The 20005-nt window shown below is 40.7% G+C and overlaps 2 protein-coding genes across 8 annotated transcripts; one reads left to right on the top strand and one right to left on the bottom strand.

Moving 5' to 3' along the window:
- The first annotated feature begins 92 nt into the window (after window positions 1-92).
- On the top strand, window positions 93-12119 carry med24 (mediator complex subunit 24). 4 transcript variants are annotated; one of them, XM_018664741.2, is made up of 26 exons: window positions 93-183; window positions 416-546; window positions 652-734; window positions 824-862; window positions 946-1019; window positions 1394-1617; window positions 1768-1879; window positions 1993-2143; window positions 2528-2641; window positions 3043-3096; window positions 3248-3330; window positions 3459-3545; window positions 3812-3923; window positions 4267-4409; window positions 4607-4644; window positions 4764-4846; window positions 5112-5290; window positions 5607-5706; window positions 6038-6213; window positions 6339-6603; window positions 7234-7415; window positions 7512-7605; window positions 7711-7810; window positions 8726-8806; window positions 10260-10408; window positions 11032-12119. In XM_018664741.2, exons 2-26 carry the CDS (start codon window positions 417-419, stop codon window positions 11146-11148), a joined length of 2970 nt encoding a protein of 989 aa, XP_018520257.1. In that variant the 5' UTR covers window positions 93-183; window position 416; the 3' UTR covers window positions 11149-12119. The 4 variants fall into 4 exon arrangements, with proteins under 4 accessions (XP_018520257.1, XP_018520285.1, XP_018520247.1 ...); XM_018664769.2 differs by having other exon boundaries at window positions 413-546; window positions 3824-3923; XM_018664731.2 differs by having other exon boundaries at window positions 413-546.
- Window positions 11860-14441, bottom strand: csf3a (colony stimulating factor 3 (granulocyte) a). Of its 4 annotated transcripts, none has more exons than XM_018664793.2 (5): window positions 14331-14441; window positions 13758-13930; window positions 12929-13036; window positions 12691-12831; window positions 11860-12602 (listed from the first exon to the last, which is right to left on the bottom strand). In XM_018664793.2, the coding sequence occupies exons 1-5, from the start codon at window positions 14434-14436 to the stop codon at window positions 12417-12419; spliced, it is 714 nt and encodes a 237-aa protein (XP_018520309.1). In that variant the 5' UTR covers window positions 14437-14441; the 3' UTR covers window positions 11860-12416. The 4 variants fall into 4 exon arrangements, with proteins under 4 accessions (XP_018520309.1, XP_018520325.1, XP_018520318.1 ...); XM_018664809.2 differs by lacking the exon at window positions 14331-14441 and adding an exon at window positions 14188-14325; XM_018664802.2 differs by lacking the exon at window positions 14331-14441 and adding an exon at window positions 14241-14323.
- Window positions 14442-20005: the final 5564 nt, after the last annotated feature.

Here is a 20005-nt window from a genome sequence, read left to right as displayed (position 1 = left end):
CTCTGCCGTTGAGCGGGAGCGATTGGTCCCCCGTCTAACCAATCGGCGGAAGGAATACTGACGCGTCTGGAAATTAACCAATGAACGCTTACGTCTTTTAGATTAACAATGGCGTTCCTTTCATTGTGAAGCGGAGGAACGACAAATAAATATTTTTCATGTTTTGAAAAACTGAAAAGTTAGGTAAGCATAAATTTTTGCAGTAACGTGTTGTGACTTGCGTTTCTTATTTGCTGTGGAATTTGTGTGTTTTTGTAGCCAGCAAGACAACTTTATTTGTAACCATTAGTGAATGACATCGGCAGCTAACGGCTAACGTCAACCGACCAAAGAGCTAACGAATAATGTAAAGGAAGCTATACCCGGTGGTATATAAAAGCGTGTTTTTTAACAATTGTGTGGTCGTTCCTAGCAGGATGAAGGTGGTCAATCTCAAGCAAGCCATTCTGCAGGCATGGAAGGAGCGCTGGAGTGACTACCAGTGGGCTATTAACATCAAGAAAAACTTCCCAAAGGGAGCAACATGGGATTATCTGAACCTTGCAGGTTAGCGGAAAAAAATCACATACTGTGCTAATAATTATTTTACATTACGCCAGTTATCTTACTGTCTATTATACCTTGGCTCTAAATGCTGTCTGTGTATTGCAGAGGCCCTGATGGAGCAGGCGATGATTGGTCCTTCTCCTAACCCCCTTATTTTGTCCTACCTTAAATATGCTATAAGTTCTCAGGTAAGACAAAAAATTGTGCAACTGAGCAGTATGTCTAAAAGTAATGGTCTTGCTTTGCAAGTTGTGAACATTACCCTCTCTCTCCCTAGATGGTGTCTTATTCCAGTGTGCTCTCAGCCATCAGCAAGGTAAATTATGCTTAATGAAAATCATGACAACATGCATTGTATTGTGAGAGATTTTCAACTCATGTGTCTTTTCTTCCTGTTAGTTTGAAGATTTTTCTAGGGAGCTATGTGTCAAGTCGCTGTTGGAGATAATGGACATGTTCTGCCATCGCCTCAGGTATGTGAAATTATCCATTAATCACTTAGTAACACCCACATCCCAAATGTAACACTGCAGTCAATTTTGAAATTTGAATTACATCTTAGATGATGTGCACTACATCGTCTAAGTTTAAGGTTAAACAATGTGTTACTACATTACGACAGATGCATGCATACATTTTGGCTTTTTTAAAATGTATAATATACAATTTAAAAAAAAAACATATCACCTGTAGTGACTTGTATGACTGGAATCCCCTTTTTTTGCTTTGTTTAGAAGCAGCCCTTCCTATCACATTTATGAAAATCTGTTTTTTTTTTTCTTTTCTTTTCTTTTCCCCTTCTCATTCTTCTTTGTTTTAATGGACTGTCTCTCATCTCTGACTGTAGCTGTCACGGGAAAGCAGAAGAATGCATTGGGCTGTGTCGGGCTTTGCTGGGAGTGGTGGTGTGGCTGCTGCAGGGCTGTGCCTGGTACTGCGAGAGGCTGAGAGAACTGGGCCCATCAGCCAGCACAGAGGCCAGTCTGAGAGCCTGCCAGGAGAGGCTTCACGGTCTGATGAACAGCACCAAAAACAGAGCCCTTGTCCACATTGCACGACTGGAGGAACAAGGTGCTATGATTGTGTGTGTGCCTGCATGTGTGTACACAGAGTTGTGCAGAATACATTAGGGTACAAAAATTATTACAGATACAATGGTGATTCTTTCCCTGCCAAAGTTACGTGAATGCAATCTGTAAGCCTGCTGCTATTCCTCCACAGGATCCTGGAGCAGTGTAGAGCAAGCAATGCTGAAAGTGACAGATGGCCTCAGCAGCATACCTAACCAGACACTGAGGACTAAACTAGAGGAGAGCTTGTCACTAGTAAAAGGGTAAAGATTACCATCTCATCCTTAGACAGCGAGCTATTTAATTTTGGCATGATGCTGCTTTAAAGACCAACACGATCGCTCTTCCCCATGTTAACTCTTCACTCATTCCTCAGTATCCCCCTGATGCTGTCAGTGCAGTCTGATCCTCCAGTCCATGCCTCATTCCCATCAATCCATGCCTTCATTATGCTGGAAGGGACCATGAATTTGACGGGGGAGACGCAACCACTGGTGGAGCAGCTGATGATGATCAAGAGGATGCAGGTGAACATTTAGATACTGTCATAAGCAACTTTCCAAGTTTGCAGATCAAACTGGGAGGGAAAGGAATGAAAGTGGGCAATTTTCTGTGTCATGCTAAAAAAGAAAATAAAAGATCTAATGCAAGAGACTCCTATCTTCCTATGGACAAAGCCAGTGCCTAGTGTACCTTTTAATTTTGACACAATTCTAGTAGATAATGGAAATTTTTACTTGCATTTTGTTACTGTAAAATCTGCACAGCATGTCACTGGAGCCACGTCAATAAAAGTTTTAATGTTGTTTCCCTGTGACACTGACCAGATGAAACGATGCAGTCACCTGTTTACATATATTTTACTTTACAAGCAGCAGTCATCTTAATCTGTTTGTTTGTTTCCTCCTCAGCGAATTCCTGCTCCTCTTTTTGTCCTGGAGATCTGGAAGGCTTGCTTCACTGGCCTCATTGAGTCACCAGAGGGCACAGAAGAGCTCAAATGGACGGCTTTCACATTCCTCAAGGTAAGATCTATTTCAAAGATGAGGATTGGGCCCTCTATCTGATTTTCATCTACATTTCTCTGCCTTTTACTTTTGCCTGGTTGTTGATTGTATTTGTGACAGTCACTGAACTGTTGAGAGGAGGCTTCATTATTTTATCCACTTTCTCATTCCTGTTTGTATTGTCGATATACTGTTTCCATTTATTAGTCTTTTCAGAATTATTTAACTGTAGTTTATAGCTGCATGCAGTAATCAATTTAGCATGCAATGTAAAGTAAGGTCAATTGATTCGCATCCAGTGTGTGATTATTTAAAGTATTGCCTCTGTGAGCTGTAGGTGTCACCATCAGAATGACATTGTTGCCACCAAGGCCACTTGACTGCACCTCAAGAATCAGTTTCTTGTGTCTTTATCCTAGATCCCACAAGTTTTGCTTCGACTAAAGAAGTATCCTCAAGGTGACAAAGGACAGGTAAAACAACTGCACACACTGATACAAATTATGGACATTTAGTATCACCAAGCAGACGTTGCCTAACATTACAGTGACTGTTGGTATGTGTTTAAATTGTAATGTGTGAACCTTCACCGCCACTTTTAAACATGAGAAACATATTTTCCAGGACTTCATGGAGGATGTGAATGTTGCATTTCAGTACTTACTCAAGCTTACTCCACTGCTGGACAAAGCTGATCAGAGATGCAAGTAAGTGCTCCAGAATCTTGCTGCACCCATCTTATCTCATTGTAAGACATCCTAGATAAGAAAGCTACCTAAATGCCTGGTAAGCCAGCACCATGACACTTACATTTTTCTTGTGCTTCTTTACATAGTTGTGACTGCCTTGGCATGCTCCTACAGGAGTGTAACAAGCTTGGTCTGCTGTCAGATTCAAATACAGCCAGCCTCACTTCAAAACGGTACGGGTTCCTATCTCATGATGAATACATATGATGCAAAGCATTTAAGAAGATGTAGCAAGAATTTAGTACATCAGAAACTGTTTTCCTGCTTTTTTTCTTTATTTTCTGAACTCTTTTGTTTAATATGATTGTGGATGCAGTTTAATTCACCATATTCACACAATATCACACACGCCATATCCCCCAACCCCTCCACTCTGTCTGTCTCTCTCTCTCTTCTGCTCTTTCCATCCTGTCCCTCTCCCCATGCACATTTGATTCAGGACCGAGGACAGGGAGTTCGCCCCAAGGCTAAAGACAGCAGAAAATGCTAACATCCAGCCTAACCCAGGTCTTATACTGAGAGCTGAGCCCACTGTCACCAATATCCTCAAGGTAGAGCGCCACAACCTGATCTAATCTGTAAAGGGAACTGTTTGTGTGTTACAGTGTTGATGTAGAGCTGTAGTGTTCAGAATGGGTACTCAAATGCCTGAGACAGTTCAGAGAATAGATAAAATACATTTTATTACATGAATGTGACCATAAAGTTGAGTGATACGCAAACATTTAGCCTGTGTAAAAGAAAAAAAATGTTCATTATAAAATAAATGTATAAAAGTATCTGATCTCAGGAGAAGCAATGAGAAGAGAATCAAACTTGAATGGAAGTATTTCTTAAAGATCACTTTTGTAAAAAGAACAAGTGAACGCAACTCTTTCCTTCTTGTTCCTTTAGACAGTAGATGCTGACCACTCCAAGTCACCTGAGGGCCTTCTAGGGGTCTTGGGGCACATGTTGTCTGGGAAGAGCCTGGATCTCCTCCTGGCAGCAGCTGCAGCCACTGGGAAGCTCAAGTCCTTTGCCCGAAAGTTCATAAAGTGAGTAAATGCAAAATACATTCGGAAGTTAAAGACAAATGGTCCCCTCAGTCACCAGAGTCATGACTTAGATACCAGTTTAATTTATTTTTATTTTAACTATATTTGAAAGGTTGGCAGATTGTTAATGCTGATCTGTTTACAATGTTGGAAACTTCAGTCACTCCAGTAAACTCCAGTTTTGTCATTTGTTCTAGGCTTAATGAGTTTCCCAAGCACATCAGCGGCGAAGGATGTGAGTTCAAAAACAAGAGTGACATGTTCCAATGTGGGAATTTCTTTCTTCACTGACATACCATTTCTTGAATGACATATTAACACTGAGGATTTTTCCCTGCTCTCTCTCTCTCTCAGCCAAGTCTGCATCAGTGCGGGCCCTGCTCTTCGACATCTCCTTCCTCATGCTCTGCCATGTGGTTCAGACATACGGGTCCGAGGTAAGTTCATGGCAATCCAAGCTTCTCTGAAAAAGAGTATAATGATTATCATGGGTACAGTATTCTGTGTGGACAAATCAGTCTGCTCTTTCAGTATAAAGCCACAAGATGTCCAGAGAGGGCTGTGTGTTACTGACCTAACATTATCTGTAGCTCCTGAGAGTACAATAGATTGATTAACTCTCCATCATCTGTCCATATTGGTTGCTGAAGCCTTAATTGATTCACACAGTACATCGCTGTCCCTTGTTCTTCCCATCTCCAGGTGATCCTGTCAGACCCCAGTCCTTCAGGGGAGACGCCCTTCTTTGAAACATGGCTGCAGACGTGTATGCCTGAAGAGGGCAAGACCTTGAACCCAGACCATCCTTGCTTCAGACCAGAGCCTGGCAAAGTGGAAAGCCTGGTTACCCTGCTGAACAACTCTTCAGAGATGAAACTAGTGTGAGTTGCAGTCTCATCTTGAGTTAAAAAAAATTGAAATGCCTCCACGCCAGTGACAGCTGTGGCTGGAGGCAACATTCACTTGATGAACTGATTAGAATTTGGTGGTCAGAGGTCAAAGTTCATGTCTTTGGCCATAACTCAAGAATCCACACACTTCCTGCAACTGGACTAGTGGGTGGAGGCATACAACCGCAAGGCAGTAATTTTAGTCATTTGTATTTTCAGTTTAGTTGCACTGCATTGGAAATTTCTTTAACATGACAAGTCATACCCCAAATATGGAATTTCCTCTGACATTAATCTGTTGTAACAGTCAGGTGAAATGGCACGAAATTTGCCTCAGCACTCCGGCAGCCATCCTAGAAGTTCTGAACGCATGGGAAAATGGTGTGCTGTCTGTGGAGGCAGTACAGGTCAGTCCAACAGTAAATTTGTCTTCTTGTGAAAAGAATGTATTCTTGTGATATTTACTGTTAGTTGCTCATGCAGTACCGGTAACCTCCTTACGCGATTACACACATACACATATCTACATCTTTGTAGTTTGACTCATAATCAAGTGAGTGTGATGAATTCGGTGGAAACTTACAACAGCAATGACGTCTCAAAGTTTGATTGATGTATCCGATTTCTCACTTCTTCCCTATTCCATTCAAGTTTTTGTATCACGCAATGTCATTTTAGTCAGAATCCTCTATTCTTTGTTCCTCTTTCCTTACTACTGTCAATTCTCTCTGAGTGCAGAAGATAACTGACAACATCAAAGGGAAAGTGTGCAGTATGGCCATCTGTGCAGTGGCCTGGCTGGTGGCACATGTCAGGATGCTGGGGAGGGACGAGAGAGAGAAACCTCAGACTATGATACGACAGCTTGTTACTCCGCTGTACGGGGAGAACACTCTGCAGTTTTACAATGAACGGTATAAAAAAATCACACACTAATACGTCACAATCTTAGCCCACAATCAGGATGTTTAACCACCCTTCTTCACAGCCCATTATTACATGGAATAATGATTACATCCTCTCCCCACACTCTGACCAGCGTGATCATTATGAGTTCCATCATGGAGCACATGTGTGCTGACGTCTTCCAACAAACAGCCGCAACTCTACGCCCACCAGTGGAGGGCCAAGAGCCGATTCCTTACCGCAACCTGCTGCCAGCCAAAGAACCCATTCACACAGCCCTCAGCAAGCAGTTCCAGGCAGTGCTGCGCAAAGGCTGGGTGGACAGCCGAGCCCTGCATCTGTTTGAGAGTCTTCTCAACATGGGAGGGGTTTTCTGGTTCACCAACAATTTGGTCAAGGTAAAAGGTGCTGATAGCATGAGGATCAACATTAACAGCTCTGGTGTTAAAGGCCCCAGCTAGTGATTATTTTCATTATTGAGTAATCTGCCATTTTATTGATTAATTGCTTGGCCTGCACAACATTAAAAAACAGATAAAACTACTCATTCCAATTTATTTCAGCCCCAGATGACTCAAGTGCCTTATGTCATGTCTGACAAGCAGCTTAATACCCAAAGATATACAGTGTGGACAGATACTACAGTGTAAGAAAAAAATAATGCTAACTAAACTATTAGTAGATTAGTTGCCACTTAATTTTCTGGTGTTCTTTTGTGAAAGCAGCACAAAAGGAAGGAAGATATTTGTGTAAAATTTCCTGAACGTCACTCACGCATCAAACTTCCTACACTTTACAGATTGCACATCTAGAATTTTCTTTTTCCTTCTCTTTTAAATGTGCAATATGTCACCTGTTCATCAAAAAATTACACACTACTAGGGGTCATAAACTACTCATGCTACCTTTTAAGAAAGAAATGTAATCTTATGATACAACAGGCTCAGCCAAAGAACTTAAGCAGTGTATAGCCAACAGCTGGATAGTAATTGAGAGGTGTGTAATTAGAGCCCTGTATCTTATTTCAGGAGCTGCTGAAGGAGACTCGACAAGAGTGGGCCAATCGGGTGGTGGAGTTACTCTACAGCATCTTCTGCCTGGACACTCAGCAGATCACCCTCACCCTGCTGGGTACCATACTCCCCAACCTGCTCACAGACTCCGCCCACTGGCACAGCCTAGCAGACCCACCTGGGAAGGCACTGGCCAAGTACAAGAAGCCTATTACTTTGATGTTAATGGTGGAAGTGGTTTTAGTTTTTTGGGGTGATCTGGTGTTAACTTTAGTCTCCTAATGACTCCTTAGGTTGTCTGTGTGGTGTGCACTCAGCTCTTACTCCTCTCACCACAAAGGCTCGTTCTCCGCTCGTCAACGCAAAAGGCAGCGAGAAGATATTGAGGTAAGTTAATTTTGTTACTTGAGAAACTTAAATGAGAAAGCAAGAACTATTATTTCAATGATCACTAATACACTGTAGTCTAAAATAATATGTTGTTGGCCACAGGACTACAACAGCCTCTTTCCCTTGGATGACACTCAACCATCTAAACTTATGCGCCTGCTCAGCTCCAATGAGGATGAGCCTGTAGCCCTTTCCAGCCCAGGTCAGTCTATTAATGTCTGGTTTTAAATACACAGTTATATTATGAAACCTGTGACTGTTTAGTCATTAGTCCGTCAGTCTGAGCTGGGGATTATGCGAATACCAAAAGCAAATGAACTTTCTGAGATCCTGTTACCAGCAAGTTGCTTCTTGTACGCACTTTCATCTAAATCACAAAAGTATAAATACGCATGGTCTCAACATTAATTATCTGTTGAGCATCTTGCCTGTCAGCAGGTTCTAACTCAAGCAGTGGAATCTAATGTGAGGTTAACAAGACAAACAACAAGACTGATTTTTAGAGCAATAGAGGAATTCTAATTTGCTTCCCAACTACTCTTTTCATCCTGACTGACATAACCAACATTGAGACTATCTGCTTTGGACATTTTCACTTCTTCAGTTTTAGCTACACCTACCTAGAAAAATCCCCATAGAGGGTGTCAAAAATAAGTGTGTTGCATGACTTGGGGAAAATATGTATCAGCTGTTTTGCTTAGTGCAATTAAGATTGAAACTAATCGTTTTTTTAACCCAGAGTCAATAAGCGCCACCTTTTTCCATTTAAAAGACCAGTCATTTAGAAACCATCTTTAATGATGACTTTGATTTACAGCTGTTAAAAATAATTGAACAAAAGTGCTCTTACTTTTGGTTTAATGAGAATTTGGCTTTTGTTTTGAAAAAAATCTGCCCTACATCTTTAAAAGAAGTTGGAATGTGTCTTAACAAGGCTATTTTAGGAACAGAGGATTATGTAAGACAGCAGTAGAAGGAAGCCTCTAAGACTTTCAACTTCCCTGTTGACATTCTGTTTTGTGTGTTTTTTTTTTCTTTTCTCAAATGACGAATGATTAAATGAAAACAAAACTTATCAACACTTCTGCTGTTTCTCATGTCACATGTTCTATTATAGGAGACCGATCTATGAGCAGTTCCCTCTCGGCCTCCCAGCTCCACACTGTCAACATGAGGGACCCTCTGAACCGAGTCCTGGGTGAGAATTTGTCTGCACTCTGTCCCTTTGTGTGCATCTAGCACAGAGAAATTATCCATTTATGTACTCTATATGCTACCACCTTTAAGAAGGTGCAAGAAAGGTGACAAACAAACCGTATGCTGTGGCCTCTACAGTCCCCAGAACCTGAAATTCTGCAAATCCAGTTTAATAATTAATGTCTTGGAGGTTTTGGACCGCTGTGTTACAATGCAAAACACAGAGGCAGAGGAAACATCTTTTTCTTTTTTAAGATCGGTGTTACTTCCCTTCAATAGAGTTAGGCTTGTAGAATCTGTGCCGAAGAGCATTGAATGTGAGCAGGTGCCTTGTGGTGGCCCAACACCCCTCCAAGACACTTTATGTTGTTGTTTTCCTGCATTTTTTCCAGCCTTTTGAAAGTTAGATTAATTTTATATGTCATTAAGAATATGTATTTGTAATCAATGTTTAACCAAAGGGAAGGTTCTAAACAGCACAGGCAAGGCTGTCAAACATGGAAATAATGTTTTATTTGAGTGGAAGTAGTCAAAAAGCTAAACCCAGTAAATTTACATTTTGACCAAGTTTTCAATGTGCTGTGAGAATCCTGCAGAAACTACAGTTGCACAACTATTATTGCATTATATAATCTATCAGGCTTTCGATGAGTTAGCATTTTTGGCAGTTTCTTTGCCAAATAAAACTTTTTAGACAGTTGCTCTGACAAACGAGTATTAGGCAACATTAAATTAAGTTAATAAATTCTTTCTTTGGGGGGACTAGTTCTTTAAGTTAGATTCAAGATTCAAGAAACTTTATTTATCCTGAGGGAAATTGCTGTGTACCAGTTGCAATTCAGAGGTGGAAAAGCAATACAGTGTGAAGAGAGAGTAGGAATAAAGCTGTTATAAGGAATATATAGGAATAAAGCTAATAAAATAAAGGCTAACATAAAATAAATAAACAAGTAGCTAAATGCAACAAATGCCACAAAGATTACAGTAACATAAGTATATACAATATACAACAATACAAACTGTAATTTAGTAGCATAGTTGGAATAAAATAAATACAAGAACAAGAAGTAAAGTGATAAAGTAAAATGGCATATAAAGTGGTAAGTGGCATTATGGCCTCAGGACACAGTGTCTCCACTGTCCCTCTCACGACCAGAGGTAGATGAATTAAACAGTCTGATGGCCACAGGAAGAAATATTACTCTGTGTTACACCGGGGGGGAATGAGTCTGTTGCTGAAGGTGCTTCTGTTCGAGGTTATCACCTGGTGGAGAGGGTGAGCATTGTTGTCCAGGATACTATGCAGTTTACACAGCATCCTCCTCTCAGACACACCTCTGTACAAACCTCTGTAAGGCCTGCTCATCACATCAGGAAAACAATATGAACACAAATAACACCTACAACTGCCTCAACCATGACAAAGCATTACCACCTGTTCTCTTCTCCCCCAGCCAACCTTTTCCTACTCATTTCCTCCATCCTCGGCTCCAAGATGGCTGGCCCTCACACCCAGTTTGTACAGAGTTTTATGGAGGAGTGCGTCGAGTGCCTGGAACAGGGAAGCCGTGGGAGCATATTACAGTTCATGCCTTTCACAATGGTGAGTTATGAGGAGGTCATATGGGTGGAGATGGGAGGGAGAGATGTGGCGATTCCATTATTGGGAAGGGTTTGGACCTCCTCCTTAAATTTAGTGTTTGTTCTGCTGGTGCAAACATATTTTTCAGGATTGAGCAGTTTGGGGAAGAGTGATAAAGGTTCGTTATCGATGGGTGCTCTGTTTATTCAGGTGTAAAACAAATTGAACATACATAAAGTGAATTGTCAGCATATTTGTATGGTTATTGGATTTGAGGGAGCCTGTAACCATGAAACCCTTTACAGTGCCTTCTGGAAGTAGTCCCCAAGCATAGTCTGAAGCAAATGAAAATACAAACGGCAAATAACAAAAAATAAAACACTGATGATCGAGAACTGGAAAATGGATTGGTTAAGGGTTAATGTCCACTTACCTTCATTATGGTGAAAGATGAATGTTCGAATGTCTTTTTTTCCTCACAAAGGACCACAATGACCAAAAACGAGATCAAGGGTCAAAACATGCCCTCAAATGATGCATGACTTGATTTCCTCATCCCTTGAGCAACATGATCCCTCTCAGACTGTTTCCTCAGACACGCGAAAGCTTAAAAATAATGTGCATCATTTTTTTTGTGCACACAGGTTTCTGAGCTGGTTAAGCTTCCGGCTATGGCCAAACCTAAAGTTGTCCTGGCCATCACTGACCTGACTCTGCCGCTGGGGAGGAGAGTAGCTGCCAAAGCCATATCTGCCTTGTAAACTGTGGTTTTTAATTTACATCAGAACTGAATTAACATCCTGTCAGCCCAGTACCGCGTTACTCTCTGGGTAAAAACACAACTTCGTATGTTGTTGTTCTCTTTCATCCATTTAAAGGGATTCTCTTTGATGGAAAAAAACATGTCTATAGTCATGTATCTTTAAACACTGTTTTGCTACTGTTTTTTTAATAGTCCTTCTCACGCTTGAAAAATGTGTAAATAAGATTCAGACAAAAAAAAAGCCACTGCTGAAAACCCCTCTGTTTCTACTTGCCAGTATTTACTTACTCAAAGTGAGTTTTGGTTATTGTGTGGTTATTTATCGTATCGTACCATAATTACATCACATTTGTGGATTACCGTAACATGACATCCAACCGCTGCGATCACAAACTCAGTCAGTTGATTGGTCACATGCTCTCCAGGCAACCACATGACACTACGCAGGGGGATGTTCCTCTGATCAACAGAAGATCTTAGTCATCACCACTTGCATCACTTCCTCAAGGAAATGTGTCTGGGCATGTGGCAGAAATAATGACCAAAAAAGCAGTTATTTCACTTTTAGTTGCACTTCTCCGTTACAATATTAACTGGAATTTTAGATTTCATTTCATTGATGAGACAGCATAGGTCAGCGTGACCCTGTACCTAATGTGTCAGTATGGAGAGTCATCGACAATAAGGAACAAATCTCTTTTCAGGAAAATGTTTTCTTGTTTGTTTTTTTTATTAAAAGATCACAAAATACAAACAGTTTTTAAATTCAATCCAAAAATAGTTTTAATTTAAAAAAAATTGAACAGGAAATAATATAATAAGATACATAATATCCACAAAACTTTTTTAAATGAGTGTGGCACTTGATATTAATCTTGCTGTTTTCACATGCTATTATTGTCATTAAATTCTTCAACGGAAAGTAATTGTAAGTATAGCTTCTGGGCAATAGAATAACAAAGACATTTACGTTTGTTTTTGAGAGTTGAGAATGATTGCATTTTCAGTTATGTCATGTAAACAGTGAAGCACAAGTCAGCAGACCTGTGTTAAAACAGAGGTTGCTTGGAAACTATGGAAAACTTTATCAAAAACTAAAATTAATTACTAAAATATTTCATATGCCATATTAATAAATAAATACATAAATAGAAACAGATAAATTAATTAAAATAAATAACATAAATATAAATAATGGCCATGAAAAAATGGCCCAATAAGGTACATTTTGGGTATATGCCAAAAGCAGTTAAGAGTATTCATTCATTAGTTTTCTGTCTCCTCACTCTGGTCCAGACTCCTGAGGAGGCGGACTGCATCTTGTCCAAAGGACTGGAGCTGCACCAGAGTCAGGTGTGCTGCCACCTGAACCTCATATTCCCCCGGTAGATTTAAAGCAACAGGTGTTGGACTGGGCTGCACCACAGCTTCTTTTTGGACCATTTTCAGCATCTGCAGATACAGGAAAAGGCATAACTAAGGTGCTAAAAATGCCAAAGTATTTATCAGGACAAGCAGTGGTTTAGAGGCGTGCTCTTACCTTATTGACCTGGATGGTAAGGTCTCTGATGTCAGCCATTAGCTCTGTCACTTTGTCTTTGCTTTGCAGCTTCTGAGAGACAGAGTTCAGTAAGTCCTGGTGCAGATGAAGACCCTCAGACATCTGTGTCAAACTGGTTTTCTAATAGAAAAAAAATACCAGCAAACCGGTCATGTTGTCCTTTTCTTTAAATCCTTGTTACATTCAAAGGATTTCTCGCCCCCTAGAAGATGCTTACCAAAGTGACGCTTTCTGACACAGCTCTGAGTGCAGGAGCAGGGGGGATGTTAATGATTGTTGCCATTGTTGCCAGCTTTGCATTTTCGGAGGAATTCAGTTGTAGACCCTGAAGTGGAGACATAACATAAAGATGTTACAGACTGATTACAGCTTGGCTTGCAACAGCAAACACACATTATGGGCTTATTATTTGAAAAATGCTAAATCCCTCATGAAAAAAAAAAACTGACAGCAGACATAGGTAAATGTACTCTGATTCTTTAGTAACACAAGAAAACAAACTCAATTATGAAAAAAGGTCATGCATTCAAAATTCTGTTTAAGTATTCTATGATTATTCATCATATTTAATCACTGACGTACAGTAACTAGGCTGATGTTAAGGGTAAAGAGTGCACATAGGCAACTGAGTACCTCTAAGCATCAAAGCATGTTAAGATTAGCAGGCTTAATTCTGAAAATAAATCCACAGACTTGAGAGTTTAAAGTTTCATTACATTTTAAACTCGGCGAGTACTGGTCCAACAACGGCTTCAAGTGGCACTGAGACAGTTGCTGACTGATCTTAATCACATTTATTATTACTATTAACCTTTTAAATATCCTTCGTAAAGTAATTGCTGCATGGCTAATGATTTGGTAATAAATGAACAAATGTACTCATTGAACAGCATTTGAGACCAACGACAGAGAGGTAGGTGCTGATGAACAGGCTCGGTCATGCAGAGACATTTAGCGCAGACCGGCAGTTAAATCACGCAGCAGCTTGAAGCGCATTTAATCGACAAGTGACGACGCGCCACCGGGGCACATGTACTGTATCTCACCTCTGTATAAATGCAGGATTTGTGCGTGTCGGGAATGGAGAGGAGGATCTTTTGTACCAAGCTGCGGCTCCTCAGTAATATCTCCTGAAACTGCGGATCCTCAACAAGTGTGCTCCCTTCCGGCAGAGGAGCGCAGCGGACGAGGCTGGCCATGTAGCAGGGAATGGCGAAAACTGCGAAAGGAGAAAAATTAAAAACACGTCAGCGCCCTGGCATTAAGACATGCGGTGGGCATGAGTGAGCGCGTGGACGGGAAGGACAGAACAAATCCTGGCTCTCTCCACTCTGCAGCACTGAGCATGCCCCCCTCCCCGCCCACCTCCCTCAGGCTAATAACTGCACGGGGACAAAAGTAGCTGCAGTACTTAAAAATAGCAAGTGTGACAGAACAGATGTAAACAGCAGCACATTTAACTTGCCGTAAATGTACCATCTATTCCTGCTCCTAATGATTTAAAATAAATTTCACATCCTCAAAGACACCTCAGTGTTTTCTTGTTGCTTCTCCCTCTGAGTCTCTGGGAAGTCTGGGGATGGTAAACAGAGGGAAGAGAGCATGACCTCACTACTCACCAATCACGATGTTCATGGCCTGTGTTGGGGATTGTCTTAAGTATTTGCCCTCAACTGAATACTCTCCATGATTTAACGTACACTTATATATACACAGCAGATCCATTAGGGATTTCCCCATTCTCGTCAGAAGACTTCCTGGAAGATAAATAAAGTTCGACTAACTTTGATCCAAAGTGATAGAGATGAAATCCTGTATTTACCCCAGGCACGAAATTGGATTTTCTGTTCATTAATTTGACAGTTTGTCTCAATATAGTAATTAATAGTAAAGCATATATTACTTAATAAAATTTATTTTGTTAACAAATAGAGCGAAACATCCAACTGAAACAAAAACTATATCAGAGTAACAAAATGACAAATAATTAAAGGGTAAGAGTAGTTTTTGACTTTACATAACTTTATGTTTATTTTCTATTTGGCCAAACAATTTCCTGAGAAAACCTCCAAAGTAACACAACTCAAGAGTTTCATTACTGTTTTTTTTGTTAATATATTGATGTAATGCAGCTAGAAGTTTAAGTATGAGTCTATCCAGTTGCTTAAAACTGCCTCAAAGTCATACATAAAAAGATCTAGAGGAAACAGGCATTTCCTCTGACAGCAGTTATAAAACTGAAATTGAAAGTGTTTAAACACTTTAATGACAATGCTTTTTTGAAATCCAGGTTTTTTAGGGGAGGATTATTTTCATATGATCTCTGTGGACATTCTTAGTGGTTTTGGGCCATCAGGTGATTCTGTGAAGAATGACTTATGTTTTTTGTCTTCGATCCCTTACATACACAATGTAGTCACCCATTTCAGAAATACAAACAGCTCTATTGCCCTGACTGTAAAGTAATTAAAAGATTAAGCCATTTACAGCAATTCTTAAATTGTGGCTCTTTGTGTGGCCACAGTTGTGTGGCTTTTGTTCTTGATCTACAGAGGTGCCCACTGATTGAATGATAGTGAGCTCATTGGATTCCATGTGGACATTCACCCACCTTGCTAGTACTGGGCTGGACACCCTTTGCCTCCAGAACTGCCTTAATTCACCAGAGATTCACCAAGGTGCTGGAGACATTCCTCAAGAGACTTTGGTCCATATTGACAGGATAGCACCTGGAATGGTACAGGAATGGTACCCAGTGCAGTCTTCTGCTACTGAAGCCCATCTGCTTCAACATTCGACATGGTGCTCTTCTGCATACCTTGGTTGTGATGTGGTTATTTGAGTTACTATCAGCTTTGAAGCAGTCTGGCCTTTCTCCTGTGACCTCTGGTTCCAACAAGGCATTTTTTTTTTTCCAGAGAACTGCTGCTCACTGGATATTTTCTCTCTTTCGGACCAGTCTCTGTAAACACTAGAGATGGTTGTCACACTCACATGCCACATTCAAAGTCACTTAAATCACCTTTCTTCCCCATTCTGATGGTGGGTTTGAACTTCAGCAGGTCATCTTGACCATGTCTACATACCCAAATGCATTGAGTTGCTGCCATGTGATTGGCTGATAAGATGTTTGCGTTAACCAGCAGTTAGAACAAGTGTACCTAATGAAGTGTATATTGGGCAGTGTAAAGAGAAGACAACAAGAGTGCCATCTAGTGGAAGTACGTGTTTTACAAAATAAATCTCAGCTGTGCAATCTCACTTGCACAGCTGAGATAGACTCAGAACTTGCTGGAGGGACTATTATCTCCTCTGGCCTGAGAGTGCCTCAGGATCCCTCAGGAGGAGCTGGAAAACGCTGTTAGGGACAGGGATGTCTGGAATACTCTGCGTAGCCTGTTGCAGCCGCAACCCGAGCCCAGATAAGCTTAAGGAAGCGGATGGATGGATGGAAATACATCATCATAGTGAGTTACATAATCACCTCCTTGGTCATTCATGCACTTCCATTGTATTTGATTGGTTTGTTTCATGCTCTGACACGAGGCCCCCTGATCAGCCAGTGTAGCTATGTTACATCTGGCTATGCTTGATTGGCTTGCTTGATAGTGAAGCTGTCAAATCTGATCCCTGAAATCCACACTGGCCTGATCTGCAATCAATCGTGCACATGAAAGGAGGGCATTATTCACTGCTGAGGCCTCGCTCTACAGCCCCGTCAGTGACCCAGTTGGAATTCAACCACGTGGTTTATTTGATGTACTGCATAACACAGGGTCACCTTTGTATCTGCTTGCTACAATGCTGCCATTGCAGTAAGCAAAAAGAAATGTGACGCATGAATACAATTAGATTTAGCATGATATGCTTGTAGCCTGTGAAAGCCTTATAAACAGGAATTTAAGATGATTGGCTCTTCAACACACATTTAAAAGACAGACCCATAGGTCAATCTGAAGAGATTTAAGAGGTCAAGATTAAGTTTAAGATGGCAGCCAAGGAGAGTATACACAATGAAAACTGATAGGGATTTTTATATCTATCCCTCACCTCTTAATGCTCTCATTTTTGTGACATACAGTTCCTTTTTAACGTTAGATTACCCAGGAAGCCATTAAAGGACCTGGATTTAGAGAGCCAAAAGATGGATATAAAATGACCCACAATTGACGCAGTATACTTGTGAAATAGAACACTGCAAAGCAACAATTTCCAGCAAGGGATTAATAAAGAATTCTGATTATGATTCAACATGTTAACTAAGTGAAAGAGGTTTCAAGGTTAATCCTGGGTCTTGGGAACACTTCTAATAGTTGTATAATTTTCACAAAACGTCATGTCGTTATCGATTGCCTTCTGCTTTTAGCATATAAATATTGTGATGAAATATCATGATCCTAACAGATAAGTAAATACCTTCTTATACCACTTACCAAAAAGATTTAACTTAAACTAACTAGTATTAATTCAGCTTAGCATTAGTGTTCATGAGGAGCATCAATCCTGTGACCAGAAACATTTGCCCTCTGAAACACCATGTTCCCAAACACTGAACTCTACTGATTGATTTCCACCAAACTGTTCATCAGAAACTTTCTGTTAGATAGTAATCCCCATTTTTGCAAAATCAGGAAAGTTTGAGATAACATGGATTTGTGTTCTGGGGTCAGATCCAAAAACAAGATGTTACGTTTACATTGTAAGACTAATACCACTTGTTCCTCAGGATGACCACGTTAGATGTCTTTTGAAACCAGCTTTTAATGACCAATGCGTGTCATGCGATTTCCCTTGCAGTGAGGGTGTAATGCTGAGTTGTTCCTTTCTCTCAGGAAAATGATAATACCAAAGAATTGCAAAACATGTTTTAGCCGGAATGTACTGGACCCTGTCAGGGTGAAATAAATTCCTGAGCTTCTGAGACTCTGTTCTTCCTCAGAGGAAGGAGATTTAGACAGGAATGCCCGTTACTTAGGAAATGATTTCTCAACAGATATGATGATGTCTTGACTTTTTATTCACCCCAAATCTGACTCAAATAAAAATATCTTTATCAGCATAATTTCACTTATTGGTACAGCTCCTGTATTTCATCTCCTGAAGGTGATTTATGCCTGTTTAGACATTTATTGTGAAACCATGTATTCCCTATGCTGCCAGTTTACCCTAAGAGTATACACAGAAGGAGTATTCACACATATTAAATTTATGTCATACTACCTGGTAGGTTACATCTCCTTACATTATATCCTTAAGGGTCACAGGTGACACTGGGCAGTAGACAGAGTACACCCTGGACAGATCATTGTCTGTCGTAGGGCTTAGGTTACATCTCTGAACGCAGAAAAATTGTAGTTTAAAAAAAAAAAAAAAACAAAATCTACCCAGCCACAGAATGATTGTATCCACATGGCAATTTTGATCAGACATATACAATTACTGAGTAACAGTAAAAACATATGCCTTCTTGTATATGTTCACTAAGTCTATCACATTTTAGATGTTCAAATAGACTCTTCACCTCCTTTACATTTGTATAATTCTAATAACCTTTTACAGTGAAATAGCTGTGGAAGCAACCACTCATATCGGCATATGTTGTCATTATATACGACACATACTGTAAAGTAATATCAATATAAGGGGATATGTAATCTCATAACAGTATTGTTTGCTGCCACCAGTGTTTACTGTGTGTCGTTGCTGATGTACATTTCTCACATGTGCAAACGTATATCATATACGTATAAACATAAACGTATATCTGGCTAGGAAATGTTAATTATAATGTGAAAACATAAGCACATTTATTTTCCTCACACTTACATGCTTACCACAGCAGGGGGAGCTGTGTATTGACTCTGGGACCTCCAGAGTTTCCTCTTCAGACAGCACTAATCATCTGTCTTTCGTCTCTGGATCACCCCCTGGAGGACACCTAAGAAAAAAAAAGGAGACCGCCTCAGAATACTGATACGCCCAAAGAATGTCCTCGTCACAGCATCTTAGGTGTCACTTAGCTTTTCAACTTAAAAGATGAAATTGACAGGTGCCCACACAGGTCCCTCGCCAGGAGACCCCATGTGATCTCGAAGCTTGGAAACATTTTCACCTGCAACCCAATCCCAAACAGGCCCGCGCTCTGCGGGATTGGATGCGTCACCTTATCCCCCACTTTGTGTCCCATTACCCAGCAGTTGTAATGCTCACACCAGTGTAACGTGTCTAAGGTAGCAGGCGGGGCAAACTGAGCTGGCCTGAAATTTAAATTAACCTGAGCGACATTTATGTGTGCTGGGGAACAGAGGTGTTACATTACCAGTACCCTCACTCCCGGCATGCACACACACCTGTCGAACATACAGGTGAACAAAAGAATGTGCGCACTCACATACATTAGCTGAAACAAAGACACACACACCTCTGCTGCTAGGTTTATGTTTATCTGGTGAGGCTTCCTTAACAGTGGTTGGTTTCAAAGCCACCGTGAGACTCTGTTATCGGGGAGCTGTGTGTGTGTGTGTGTGTGTGTGTGTGTGTGTGTGTGTGTCTGTTGCAGGAAATGTCAGAGAGAGAGGCTTACCATCTATTTTTCAGTACTGTTGAACCTCCTGCTCGTCACAGGAGGCTGTACCAGGGCTTCCTTAAGATTAACTCTGTCAAGATCAATATCATTGTTTTCTGTAAAACAAATTCAGCCTGTTAATAGAAACTATGGAGCATGTAAGACAAAAAGAGCATGGCCAGCACAAACACCCACCTCTGAATTTGCGTTTTTCGTAAGAGGAAGTAAAAAATGTTGTAAAAAAATTTGGTGAGAGTGAAAACTCTTTTCCTCTGATTTTCTTAAATTGTTAAATATTTTAGGAAAAATGTTTATTTCCAGGCAGCACGGTGGTGCAGTGGTTAGCACTGTTGCCTCACAGCAAGAAGGTTCTGGGGTCAAACCTCAGTTCACCTGGGGCTTTCCTGTGTGGAGTTTGCATGTTCTCCCTGTGCCTGTGTGGGTTCTCTCCAGGTACTCCGGCCTCCTCCCACAGTCCAGAGACATGCTGGTCAATTGGTGACTCTAAATTGCCTGTAGGTGTGGGTGTGAATGCTTATTTGTCTATATATGTTGGCCCTGTAATCGGCTGGCTATCTGTCCAGCTCAGTGTCAGATGGGATACGCTCCAGCCCACCCCCAACCCTGAAGGATAAGCGGTATAGATAATGGATGGATGGATGCTTATTTGCAAAATGAGAATCTTGATACCACTCTCATGTCTGTACGCTAAATATGAAGCTACAGCCA

The sequence above is a fragment of the Lates calcarifer genome, linkage group LG23 (assembly GCF_001640805.2).
Source record: "Lates calcarifer isolate ASB-BC8 linkage group LG23, TLL_Latcal_v3, whole genome shotgun sequence".
In the NCBI taxonomy this organism is placed as follows: domain Eukaryota; kingdom Metazoa; phylum Chordata; class Actinopteri; family Centropomidae; genus Lates; species Lates calcarifer.
Note: the sequence above shows the minus strand (reverse complement) of the source record. Positions and strands in the feature narration are given on the sequence as shown.

Excerpts from the sequence above, each read along its gene's own strand:
- med24 (XM_018664741.2), top strand. The coding sequence starts at position 417 with ATGAAGGTGGTCAATCTCAAGCAAGCCATTCTGCAGGCATGGAAGGAG. Across the intron at positions 3,546-3,811 it reads GCCAGCCTCACTTCAAAACG|GACCGAGGACAGGGAGTTCG; the intron begins GTACGGGTTCCT and ends CATTTGATTCAG. Across the intron at positions 5,291-5,606 it reads TCTTCAGAGATGAAACTAGT|TCAGGTGAAATGGCACGAAA; the intron begins GTGAGTTGCAGT and ends CTGTTGTAACAG.
- csf3a (XM_018664793.2), bottom strand. The coding sequence starts at position 14,436 with ATGGATCTGCTGTGTATATATAAGTGTACGTTAAATCATGGAGAGTAT. Across the intron at positions 12,832-12,928 it reads TGTCAGAAAGCGTCACTTTG|AAAACCAGTTTGACACAGAT; the intron begins GTAAGCATCTTC and ends TTTTTCTATTAG. Across the intron at positions 12,603-12,690 it reads TTACCATCCAGGTCAATAAG|ATGCTGAAAATGGTCCAAAA; the intron begins GTAAGAGCACGC and ends CTGTATCTGCAG.